Source organism: Palaemon carinicauda, chromosome 42, assembly GCF_036898095.1.
Source record: "Palaemon carinicauda isolate YSFRI2023 chromosome 42, ASM3689809v2, whole genome shotgun sequence".
In the NCBI taxonomy this organism is placed as follows: domain Eukaryota; kingdom Metazoa; phylum Arthropoda; class Malacostraca; order Decapoda; family Palaemonidae; genus Palaemon; species Palaemon carinicauda.
The window spans coordinates 30060730-30073128 of NC_090766.1; the positions used below are offsets into that span (position 1 = coordinate 30060730).

Below are 12399 nucleotides of genomic sequence, written 5' to 3' on the forward strand. Positions count from 1 at the left end.
CCCAAAGTCCAAGATATGTTCATGGTAGTGACCAAAACCCATCTGGCCACAGTAACAAAGGACCTCTACAGTTTCATCAAAGCTAGGAGAGCTTGTAGAGAGTTCGTGTTCGCCTCGGCTGCAGTGAGGCACGAACTGAGGAAACTGATCTCCTCTTGCATATGGGGTAAAGACCTCTTCACTAGCGAAGTGGTCAAAGAGGTAGTGGATAAAGCCGCCACAGAGAATAGAAACCTTCTCCAGAAGTGGAGCCTAACTCTTAAAAGAAAATCTTCCCCGGATGAGGGTCCCCAACCTAGAAGGAAGACTAAGAAACCTAGGCTATCCTCTCGGCCAGCCAAACCTTATAGGCAGCAGCAGCAACAACGTCCCATGACTGCAGTACCTCAAATGGTGGCACAAACCCCAACCACGTACCAGTTGGTACCTCAAGCCGTGAGAACTCAGTCACCGGCATTTAACCCAGCATTCTAAAGGCAGACAACTACCTTTCCCCCATGAGCTAGAGGAACAGCCTGAGGTTCATCTAGACACCCTTCAAGAGGAAGGGGGTTCAGGGGAGGATGCAGTCAAGGAGGCAAGGCCTCAGGTCAACAACAGCAGAAGTGAAACGCTTCCGGTAGGAGGGAGACTTCATCTTTTTCGGGATCGTTGGACCTTCGATCCCTGGGCCCACAGCCTAATCAAGAATGGACTGGGTCAGAGCTGGTACAGCACTCCACCTCCGTTCCCACAATTCTTCCAACACTCTACCCCCGTTCTGGAAGAATATATTCGAGAACTCTGGGAGAAAAGAGTAATTCGAAGGGTAAAGTCCATCAAGTTCCAAGGAAGGCTGTTTTGTGTTCCAAAGAAGGCTCAGAAAAACTCAGAGTCATTCTGGACTTGTCGCCACTCAACAAGTTCATAGTAAACTACAAGTTCAGGATGTTGACACTTCAACACATAAGGACCTTACTACCCAAACGGGCATTCACCGTCTCTATAGACTTGTCAGACGCTTATTGGCATATTCCAATCAGTCGTCACCTCTCCTCCTACCTAGGGTTCAAGCTACAACGAAGACTCTATGCCTTCAGAGCCATGCCATTCGGGCTAAACATAGCCCCAAGGATTTTCACGAAGCTTGCGAACGCAGCTCTCCAACAATTACGCCTAAAGGGAATCCAAGTAGTGGCCTACTTGGATGACTGGCTGGTGTGGGCAGCATCCAGGACAGAATGCATGCAAGTTTCCCAACAGGTGATCCAGTTCCTGGAACATCTAGGATTCAAGATCAACAGAAAAAAGTCTCGACTTTCTCCATATCAAAAGTTTCAGTGGTTGGGAATCCACTGTGACTTACTGTCACACCAACTTTCCATTGCTGTAAAGAAGAGGAAAGAAATAGCAGGTTCTGTCAAGAGACTACTAGAATCCAAAAGGATATCAAGACGCGAGCAGGAGAGAGTGCTGGGCTCTCTTCAGTTTGCCTCAGTAACAGACCCGGTGCTAAGAGCACAGCTAAAGGATGCAACCGGAGTTTGGAGAAAATATGCATCAAACACGCGAAGAGATCTGATAAGACCAATACCAACTCGTCTGCGAACGCTTCTCAAGCCGTGGTCCAAAGCCAAGCAACTGATGAAATCGGTACTTCTTCAGCCACCTCCCCCCTCAATGACTATTCATACAGATGCTTCGAAGGAAGGATGGGGAGGTCATTCTCACCGGAAGAAAGTCAAAGGAACTTGGTCCAACCTATTCAAGAAGTTTCATATAAACTTTCTGGAAGTCATGGAAGTACTTCTTACATTGAAGAAAGTTTCTCCTCGCCACTCGATCCACATAAGATTGGTACTAGACAGCGAGGTGATAGTGAGATGCCTGAATCGACAAGGATCGAGGTCACCTCAAATCAACCAAGTGATGTTGGCCATCTTCCGGCTAGCGGAAAAGAAGAGATGGCACTTGTCAGTAGTTCACCTTCAAGGAGTCCGCAATGGGACGGCAGACGCTATATCCAGGATCACGCCGATAGAGTCAGAATGGTCCCTGGATTCAGGATCATTCTCTTTTATCTCGAGTCAAGTCCCGGAACTGCAGATAGACCTCTTTGCAACAAAGGACAACAAGAAGTTACATCTTTACGTGTCCCCGTACGAGGATCCTTTAGCGGAAGCAGTGGACGCTATGTCCCTCGACTGGAACAGATGGTCCAGGATTTACCTGTTCCCTCCACACAATCTTCTACTGAGGGTCCTCGACAAACTGAGATCTTTCAAGGGGAAAGCGGCAATAGTGGCTCACAAGTAGCCGAACAGCGTTTGGTTCCCTCTGGCATTAGAACTACAGCTGAAGTTTCTACCACTACCGGATCCAGTTTTGACTCAGCGAGTTCAGAAGTCGACTGTCTTCACTTCATCACAGAAAACCCGGAACCTGTAGCTCATGATTTTCTCTCCCTAGCTGTGAGAAAAAGATTTGGGATATCAAGAGACAGTATAGACTTTTTAGAGGAATATAAGTCTAAATCTACCAGAAGACAATATGAATCATCATGGAGGAAGTGGGTGTCCTTTGTCAAGGCGAAGAATCCACAAAAGATCTCGACAGACTTCTGCTTATCATTCTTCATCCACCTCCATGGTCAAGGTTTAGCGGCCAACACAATATCAACGTGTAATTCCGCCTTGACAAGACCTATTCTATATGCCTTCCAGGTCAACCCCTCTAATGACATCTTTAACAAAATTCCAAAGGCCTGTGCTAGGCTCAGACCATCAACACCTCTGAAACCCATTTCATAGTCTTTGGATAAAGTTCTTCATTTTGCTTCAATGATGAATAATGAGGAGTGTGCTTTAAAGGATTTGACCCAAAAAGTATTATTTCTGTTTGCACTCGCTTTGGGGGCTAGAGTTAGTGAAATAATAGCCCTCTCGAGAGAGGAAGGTCATGTTCAGTTCTTAGATGGGGGAGAACTGAACCTTTTTCCGGACCCAACGTTTCTTGCCAAGAACGAGCTACCCACCAATGGGTGGGGTCCCTGGAGAATCTGCCCTCTGAAAGAAGATGCATCCCTATGTCCAGTGGAGTGCCTAAAGGTCTATCTTCGTAGAACTTCAGACTTTAGGGGAGGTCAGCTGTTTAGGGGAGAAACATCAGGCTCAAATTTATCTCTGAAACAACTAAGGGAGAAAATCACCTATTTTATTCGTAGAGCGGATCCAGATAGTACACCCGCAGGTCATGATCCGAGAGAAGTTGCCTCTTCCATAAATTTCTTTAATAATATGGATTTCGAACATTTTCGCTCATACACTGGCTGGAAGTCATCCAGAGTATTCTTTAGACACTATGCAAAGCAAGTGGAGCAACTGAAAAGGTCTGTGGTAGCAGTAGGTAGTGTCGTTAAACCTGCTGTTTAATTCTGCGAGGAAGAGTGAAATTAATTGGGACGATTAATTCAAGGGTGGGTGTGTAGTCACAGACTGTTTCTACAGACTAAGCGTTAGGCCACTAAGGTGTCCTTATCAACTGTTCCATAAACAAAGGTGAACCAAGCATAAGTGCAGACGCGTGTGCCAAGCGCTTCTGATGCTAGTGTGATTGAGTAGTAAGACAGACTATGATAATATTATTAATATTTCAATATTAAAAGTGGCGCATATTATGTTTTTCATTTCAGATGAAACAATATTTTCTGTTTACTGTGATCCTTATGCTTATTTATTGGTTCATCCACATCTTATAATTTTATAGTTGTCGATTAGCTTATATATTTTTATTCATTGTCAATAAACTAGTTCTTTGTGAACCTTCCGTCTTATTCGCCCATGTCATTTTACTAGAAAATGGTTTAGCATTACTTTAAAACTATGGATAATTTTAGCATGAATAGTCCTAAAAGATTGTTCCTTGCTACAAGCAAACATTCATTGGTTTATGCTTTCCCCAAGTAGGAAAGTCTTCATACCCTATAGGGATGGTGGTGGATATGCAAAATTTATTCCTACACGGATATAAAACTTTGTCCAATCCAGTGATAAGAACGGGCTCAACGGGGGACTTGTCGGTATTTCATACTGACATTGGTGGTTCTTATACAAACTTTGCTTTATATCATATAGGGTGAGACCGCTATACTGGCTTGTCTGTTAGTCATCCATGGGTATATGTACTCCTCGAGACTTTTTCCAGTCTAGTATGACTCTTCCCTGTAGGGGGCAGGAAGCACTAACATGGTTTATGCTTAGATGAAATGATGTATGACGGCAACATCATAGGTCTCTAGGTCTATGCTGACCAGGAAATACTTTCTTGAAAGTACGGCACGATTTGAGAATCCACAGACACAGTAATGCTCTGGTATACTTCCATCAGGACGACATGGCCTGAGCCCAAAAAACGGGATTTTGAGCAAAGCAAAAAATCTATTTTTGGGTGAGATAGCCATGTCGTCCTGATGGACCCGCCCTTCCTTTTTTATAAAAAGGGCTATAAGACCCCTCCCTATAATGCAGTATCTGTAGCACCTCGTGTATCGCTACAAGGAATGAAGATGGCGCCGTCGGCGGCATTGTATACACACTCGAAGCGGGATAGGAGAGGTACCTTACTAACGGCTCTCCTTTCCTTCTCGTTTTTCGTTTTCTAGCCACTTTGACCTCTCGAAGTGTTAATTCTATTCGGGGTGAAGATTGCTATGTGGCGTGTTAAGAATACATCCTCTGATATTGTGCGATATCCCATGTTAAGTTTATTTAGGGATATTCGCTCCAGGAGTTAGAATTCTGGATACCTTAAGGTAAATTCTCTGGGAATATCACTGTAGTCAAATATACCCTAGGAAGCTACCCTAAAGGAACTTCCATCAGGACGACATATCTATCTCGCCCAAAAATAGATTTTTCGCTTCGCTCAAAATCCGTTTTATGAGGGCCTATAAACAGACTAAATCACTTAATTTACTTTTTATGGACAGTTTGTCTTTTTTTTTTAACTCTTACATTCAGAATTGACAAGGAATGTATGTAGAGACAACTGCTTTTCCTTATCTTTAAAGTGTCAGTGAAATGACACATTACAGGGATGGTAAATAGATTTGCTGCTACACCTGCCAAAGCCTTATACGGATATTGTGTGTCTACGAAATTTTTAAGGGTTTCCCACACTCTTTTCCCAGCTCCTCGGTTGAAATTTCTTCCGCATTCTCTTATGCAGCTCCAATAACATTGGTTTTTCTTGAATAATGTTTTCGGTAATTGTGTCACTCTTTAACTGCTTCTCACCAATCCAGATAAAAAGAAAAATCAATGTTGGGAACACAGGTCTGTTGATTCATTAATGTCAGCTCAGGTTTTGCATTGTCAAATGCATCGATATCTTCTTTATTGGTCAGAGTTGTTACTGCACCAGTTATGAATGTTGTAAAACGAATGTACAGCTTTTGCACTTAGCCACAAGCAAACCTTGCTAATTCTTCACGATAAGTTCCCTTTTTACTTCTCCAGTAATCCTTTCCTTATTCTTACTGTGGTTCTTAGTCAACTTGGTGGCCATTGTCGTAATAATGTTTACTTTACATCACAGCACAAATTGTCTCTAAAGAGAACATTAACAACCAGAACTCGACATGTAATAAGAACTGTACCATAAACTATTTCCACAATAAGGCATACAAGATGGTTCTCCATCTAGTACTGCTCAGAGAGTAGTAGAGTTAGGGACAGAGCAATGGAGGTTGCGGGCTAATGAAAAAGAAAAAATAAATAATAATAATGGGATAAAACCCTGCGATCAATGCATGGATGACGATGACGTATGGGTACTGTATGGCAAATTTCTGAGCATCGTATGCTAGCTCGTTATCTTGTTAGTAGTTGTCCACAGAAAATCTGCCTTCAGAAGGAAATTTTTACTCACAATGCTTGCAAACCGATATTGATTTGCATGCCCGTATACCGATTTGTTTAATATTCAAAGTTGCTCATAGACTGAGGTACTATTGTTTATATATATATATATATATATATATATATATATATATATATATATATATATATATATATATATATATATATATGTGTGTGTGTGTGTGTGTGTGTGTATATATATATATATATATATATATATATATATATATATATATATATATATATATATATATATATATATATATATGTATATATATATATGTATATATATATATATGTGTGTGTGTGTGTGTATTTGTATGATCCTCAGCCATTGATAGTCCACTGCAGAACATAAGAATCAGACATATCCTTCCTCTTGCGTTTGTCAATCCATCTTTTTCTCTTCATTTTTCCGCTTCTTTTGCAATCTCTAGGGACACATTCTGTTATGCTTAATGTTTATCTATCATTTGTCATTTTCATTACATGTCCTGCCACTTCCATTCTTTTACATATTATTATTATATCCTCTACCTTAGTTTTCTCTCGTACCCATGTTGCTCTTTTTCTGTCTCTTAACGTTATTGCCTTACTTACTTACTCTGACGGCTGCTTTTCCGGTCACATGGAGCAGGGACCCCTACTCTCTACAGGACTTCCACTCTCGTTATATCTTGTTCATTCAGAGTATCCAATGTTTCACATCACATACTGCTCATTTACTGTTAAATCATCACTGTCATACGACTCACGGAATAAGGTCCTCAGTTTCCCCTTGAAGGTCTTAATATCTTGAATTAGTCGGTTGTCTCGTGGGAGCTGTAACTATTCTCGTGTCGACACGATTTGTTGGCTGCGCAATATGTAGCAATTCTCTTAAGTATTTTGGACGACCGGTTCTGATAACTTGATGGGTTATTGCACATATTTTAAATTCAATTCTCGCTTTAATCAGCAACCAGTGTTAATCAATTAGTACAGGGGTGATCCTTTCTCTGAGTGGGACACCTTCTATTAGTCTTGCTGCTCTTTTTATTATGTTTTGTAATTTCTTAAGTTGTAATTTTGGTAAATTGTAATAGATGGAGTTGCAGTAGTCAATCCTGGTAATAACACAGTTTATCACAAGTTTCTTTACCAAATTTTCATTCAGGTACTTTTTTATAAAATTAATATTTATTTGATGATAACCAGAATTTTTTACTACATTATTTATTTGGGCATTGAGAGACAGGTTACAGTCAAGAAATGCACTTAGATCTTGAACTTTACTAGATATAGGCACTGAGTCATTAATTATGTTCATTTGAATATCACGCTATTTTCCTTTTTCACAACCATTTGATTTTAGTCGTTCAATTGTCATCCAATCTCTAACACTGTCAAGGATTCGGTTTAGAATTTCAGTAGTGTCATCTACTGTATATCATTTATGGAAAAGTAAAATTGTGTGTCATCCGCAAATAGTTTGAACTTCACACCATGCCTTTGTAGTATTTTTGATGGACCAATAGTATAGAAGCAGAATAAGATTGTGCCAAGTACACCCCCTTCGGTTACTCCTCTGTTTAAGGGTTCATATGATGAATAAGTTTCCAATTTCCACACAGTAATTTTTACCAACCAAGTAGTCTTTTAGGTATTCGAAGGCTTGATCTTCAATGCCGATGGACCGTAGATCATTTAGTAGCAGTTCATGCACAACTGCATCAAAAGCCGCATTGAGATCGAGTAGCCTAATATTAAAATACCACATTCATTTCCATCCATCATTTCCAGCATATCATTTACAACTGACCAGATGGCTGTCTCAGTAGAGTATAGTTTTCTGTAAGCAGATTGCTTGTCAGGCAAAGCTTCTATTACTTCTAGTGACTGGCTATTCAAAAACTTTTGAAACAAAGGATAGATTCGAAATAGGTCTATATGTGCTTAATTCCTGGTAGTCCAGAGCCTTTTTCAGAATTGGTGTGACTATAGCCATTTTCTCAGATTTGAGAAACTTACATTCATCAATGCTTGCATTTGCTGTTCTCATTATTATTTCGGCTAGACTAGAAAAGTTTCTCTCCAATTACTTCAGATATTGGCATAGGATCGATCGCGCACTTGGTTTTCTTTGCTCTCATGATAATCCTGGTAATATCATATAAGTGATCATAAGACAGTTAACACCCATAGCTCCCAACAAATGTTGGTTATCATGCTCACAGGGAATGTTGATAGCATCATTTATTTTCTTTGTAACTTCTTCAATAAAAAGTATAGGAAAAAAATTTAAATTATGTCTAAAGTTTATTTTCTTTACTAATGCGTGTTTCTGATACAATATTATTCATTCTATCACTCAAAACTAGGTCCAACTTATGCCCAGTTAAAGTAGTTGTACAGTCGACATTATTCACTAGTTGATATGATTCTAATAACACACTAAATGCCAAAGCGTCAGGATGGATGCGTCATCCATCAGAAAATTGAAGTCTCCACAGATAGTTAATTCGTTATTCTCCATGATAATCATGTCAATGAAAGCACCGAATTGTAGGTTCAGTAAGGCAAGTAGTTCCCCTTTGTGATAGGACCAGAAAAAATGCCCTTAAAGTTAGTAAAGTTGGGAGCGTATAAGTAACCTTTTAAGGGCAAAATTCGACCTCCGTTGAAAATGTCAGGTCTCTTGGAACGAATGAACAATGTATGGTGGGGTATTACTTATTCCTCTTTACCTTTCTGGATTTAAAACAACTAACTCTCTGGTTTCAAATTAGAAAATGATGGGACACCATACTGAGGTTATATTGCAAATTATGGAAAGTTGCACTTGAACAATTATTCTTGGATATTTCTTTAGAAAAAAGGATCAGATAGGCAATGTATTCCAACTCTCGAGGAGAAATAAGTAAAACCTTCAGATCTATTCCTCTCTGACATAACAACCACCATAATAACTTTGTCTTCAAACAAGGTTGAGAAATCTCTGAGGTACTTGCAGTAATTTGGTTGCTAGATTATTTCATTATCCATGAACCTTTTTCGGTGGTACAGAAACGAGCGTAATGATCATTTATTTACCTGTGGATATCATGAAAGTAAAACATGAGCTTCTTATATTGTTCCATATATTTGAATTGAATAAATAAAATAGAATAAATTCTAAAGCCATCTGTTGCACCTGTATACTAAGAAAGTGGCTAAACCATACATAATAACTGTAGAGGTTGAGTAGTTTGACATTAAGGTTAATAATCAGCCAAGGGTCTGCTGTTAGGTTATTAATGTTACAAATCCATTGTAACTATAAATTTCTTTATCCGTTATGGAGATCATAAAACTCTTTTTTCAAATAATGAAATTTTCTCACGTTAAAACCTCTGTCGTTGATTACTTACTTACTTTTACGGGTTTATTTCTCGCCCTCCATCAGACACTAAAGGTCTGTTCAGGCGGGCCTTGGTGTGTGAAAAAATAATTTCTTTCCAGTTAATATTTTGCTCTGTATCGTTATCAGTTATTTCGCTAGCATTTGTATTCAGGCTTAATAGTTTTCAGGTAACTATTATAACACTTTCTAAAAAGATAAGTCTTCAGGTTTTTCTTGAAAGCTGCCACATTATTGCTATTCTTGACATCGAGTGGAAGGTCGTTAAAAAGTTTCGGTGCAGCATAACTGAACGTTCTTCCTCCTGTTGCATGATTCACACTAATTTCGAATAGTCTATGTGGGTCATCAGCATGTCTAACTCTTACAGCGGCGCTGGTAGCTTCAGGGTAGGGGACCAAGCAATCACGAAGATATTTAGGCTTATCACTTGTAAATGCTTTGTGAGTCAACAAGCAAATTTTAAATTCAATTCTAGCCTTAACAGGTAACCAATGTAGATCGATCAATGTAGGAGTTATTCTGTCCCTTAGTTTAATGCCTTTTATCAGTCTAGCCGCCCGGTTTTGCGCATTTTGAAGCTTTCTTAGTAGTGTATTGGGCAATTTGTAGTACAGAGAATTGCAATAATCAAGCCTTGATATTACATGACTCATCACTAAAATTTCTGTACTGCCCTCTGTTAAATATTTTCTAATAAATGCTATGTTTTTCAGGTGATAGTTACACACTTTCACTGTGTTCACAATTTGATCCCTCATTGACAAATTACAATCTATCAGTACACCCAAATTTTTCACAACAGGCACAATCCCAACATCAGCATCACCAATTTTTATACTTTGAATTAACTGGTAATTCTTCAAAGCCACCTTTGTGCCAAAAAACATACATTCTGTTTTATCATCATTTAATTTGAGCTTTTTCCTCAGTCATTATCTCATCAATTTTCTTCTCTGTATCTTGTGTTGTTGAAATTGAGAGGTAAAACTGAGTATCATCTGCATATAGTTTAAAGCCCACTTTTTGTTTTTTCAAGATGTGTGATAGCTCGATAGTATATATGTTAAACAAGATAGGGCCCAGAACACTACCCTGTGGTACACCCTTCATAAGAATTCTCTCATTGGATCGGTTTCCAGAAACTTCTACAATAGCCTTCCTATTCACTAAGTAACTTCGCAAAAATTTTAGTGCTTCCTCAGTCACTCCAATAGACTTTAAGTCGTCAAGTAAGTACTCGTGCACAACAGTGTCAAAAGCAGCACTAAGATCTAACATAATCCAAATTCCACACTTTCCCTCATCAAGAAGACCTACCATATCATGCATTATTGAGCATAAGGTAGTTTCTGTAGAATGATTAGCTCTGTAGGCCGATTGATTTTCCGGGAATACCTCTAACTCATCAATATGCACCCATAATTGCTCACTTATGACTTTTTCAATAAGCTTTGACATGTAGGATAAATTTGAAATGGGCCTATATGAATTTAGCTCGTTTACATCACCTTTTCCTTTGTAAATTGGTTTGATCAACGCAGTTTTTTCACAGCTAGGAAAACAGGATTGTGATATACTTAGGTTAATTATGTTCAGGTAAATATTATATACAACTTGCTTGTTTGGAGCATCACTTATTGAACTGTTTGGGAAAGTGTCGTTTCCACAATATGTATTCTTCATCTCTCTCATAACCTTTAACAAGTCGCACATATTTATTTCCTTAAAATTTATTAACTTCTTTCCCTCCTTCACTGGCATAGCTGACTGTCCTTCCAAGTGATTTTGGGGGAAACCTCTATAGATTTTATCATTTTTTTCATTGAAGAATATAGCAAATCTCTCTGCACAAACTTTGTCAGGCAAGACATATTTTTTCTTTAATTCCATCAAATCATCAAGGTTTTTGTGAAAGTCCTTCATGTTATTGGTTTTTTTACATTCGCCGTTGTAGAATTTTCTTTTTGTTTTTTTCTAACAGGATGTTATAGTCATTTCTGGCCTTATTATATAGATTTCTGGCTTGTGAGGATTTGGCTCTTTTCCATCTACCTTCCATCTTACGTCTGTGTCCTTTTGCCTTTAATAGGTCACTATTATACCATCTAACATTACCAACTGGATTAATGGATTCTTCACTCAAAGTGTGCAGATCATCTTATCACACTTATGAGGCTTTTAATGAGTCTGCCATAAATGTTAAATAACAGTATTAATGCAATAAGAATAAAATTTTTTTAGTAAAGGACCAGTTTAATAAACGAGTAGTTATAGGAAATAAAACAAAGCTTTCCTAGTTCGAAAATCTAATGAAGATGGAAATTCACGGGAAAAGCAGTCGAAATTGATAGAGATTGCGTGTTCCAAGAACTATTAATGGTAAAAACATTAATGATTACAGTAATAATAATATCATTCTAAATTTTTACATTATTTTTACATTATTCATTTTTTCATAGAAAAAGATATGTTTAGAGAACTCGCACTGTATGAAATGAACTTACAGTAATAATAGGGATAATAATACTATAAAAATCTAAATTAGCTTTCACTTCAGAAAATGGTTTTACAAACAACAACAATAAGATTCCCTTGACAAAGCCTCAGATTTACAGTATCAATCTTTACTGCAAGTAATTTTTTATTCTATTGTCTCCCTTGGTATCTTTGCGTCCATTTGGATTACGGAATGTTGCATCTTGAAGTGTCAACATGGGATTTGTGGTCACATTGGCCAATATTCTGGTTCCAATATTCTCCTGGTGGACATGTCTCCAGATATCCTGCTCCATGGGAACACCTGTAGTACTGTAGTAATAGTAATGAAAATAATTATCATCGTCGTCATTTTCAACATCCACAGAGAAAGATGGAATCATTCTCTACGGATGTAGCTTCTTTTTATGGACTAGGAACAAGCAATTCCCTATTGGCATCTTATGTTCACTTGCATGCTTCGATGTGTTAGAATTTAATGGATCATAAAAACTGATGCTTAACTATATTTACATTAGACATGGAGTTAATAGAGTTTTAAGTGTAGTCCTGCCAAAATGTATAAGGGTGAGGTTGATAAATACTGTTATGAGTCACTACTAAAATTTTACTATAGTTTACTAA

At 38.3% G+C, this 12399-nt stretch overlaps 1 protein-coding gene across 2 annotated transcripts in view; it reads right to left on the reverse strand.

Moving 5' to 3' along the window:
- Positions 1–11814: 11814 nt before the first annotated feature.
- LOC137632941 (chitinase-3-like protein 1) overlaps positions 11815–12399 on the reverse strand; it is a 53376-nt gene continuing 52791 nt past the window's right edge. For both annotated transcript variants that reach the window (XM_068365063.1, XM_068365062.1), the window contains one exon: positions 11815–12087. In XM_068365063.1, the coding sequence (XP_068221164.1) occupies positions 11962–12087 (126 nt within the window). In that variant the 3' untranslated portion in view covers positions 11815–11961. The remainder of the gene's footprint in view (positions 12088–12399) is intronic.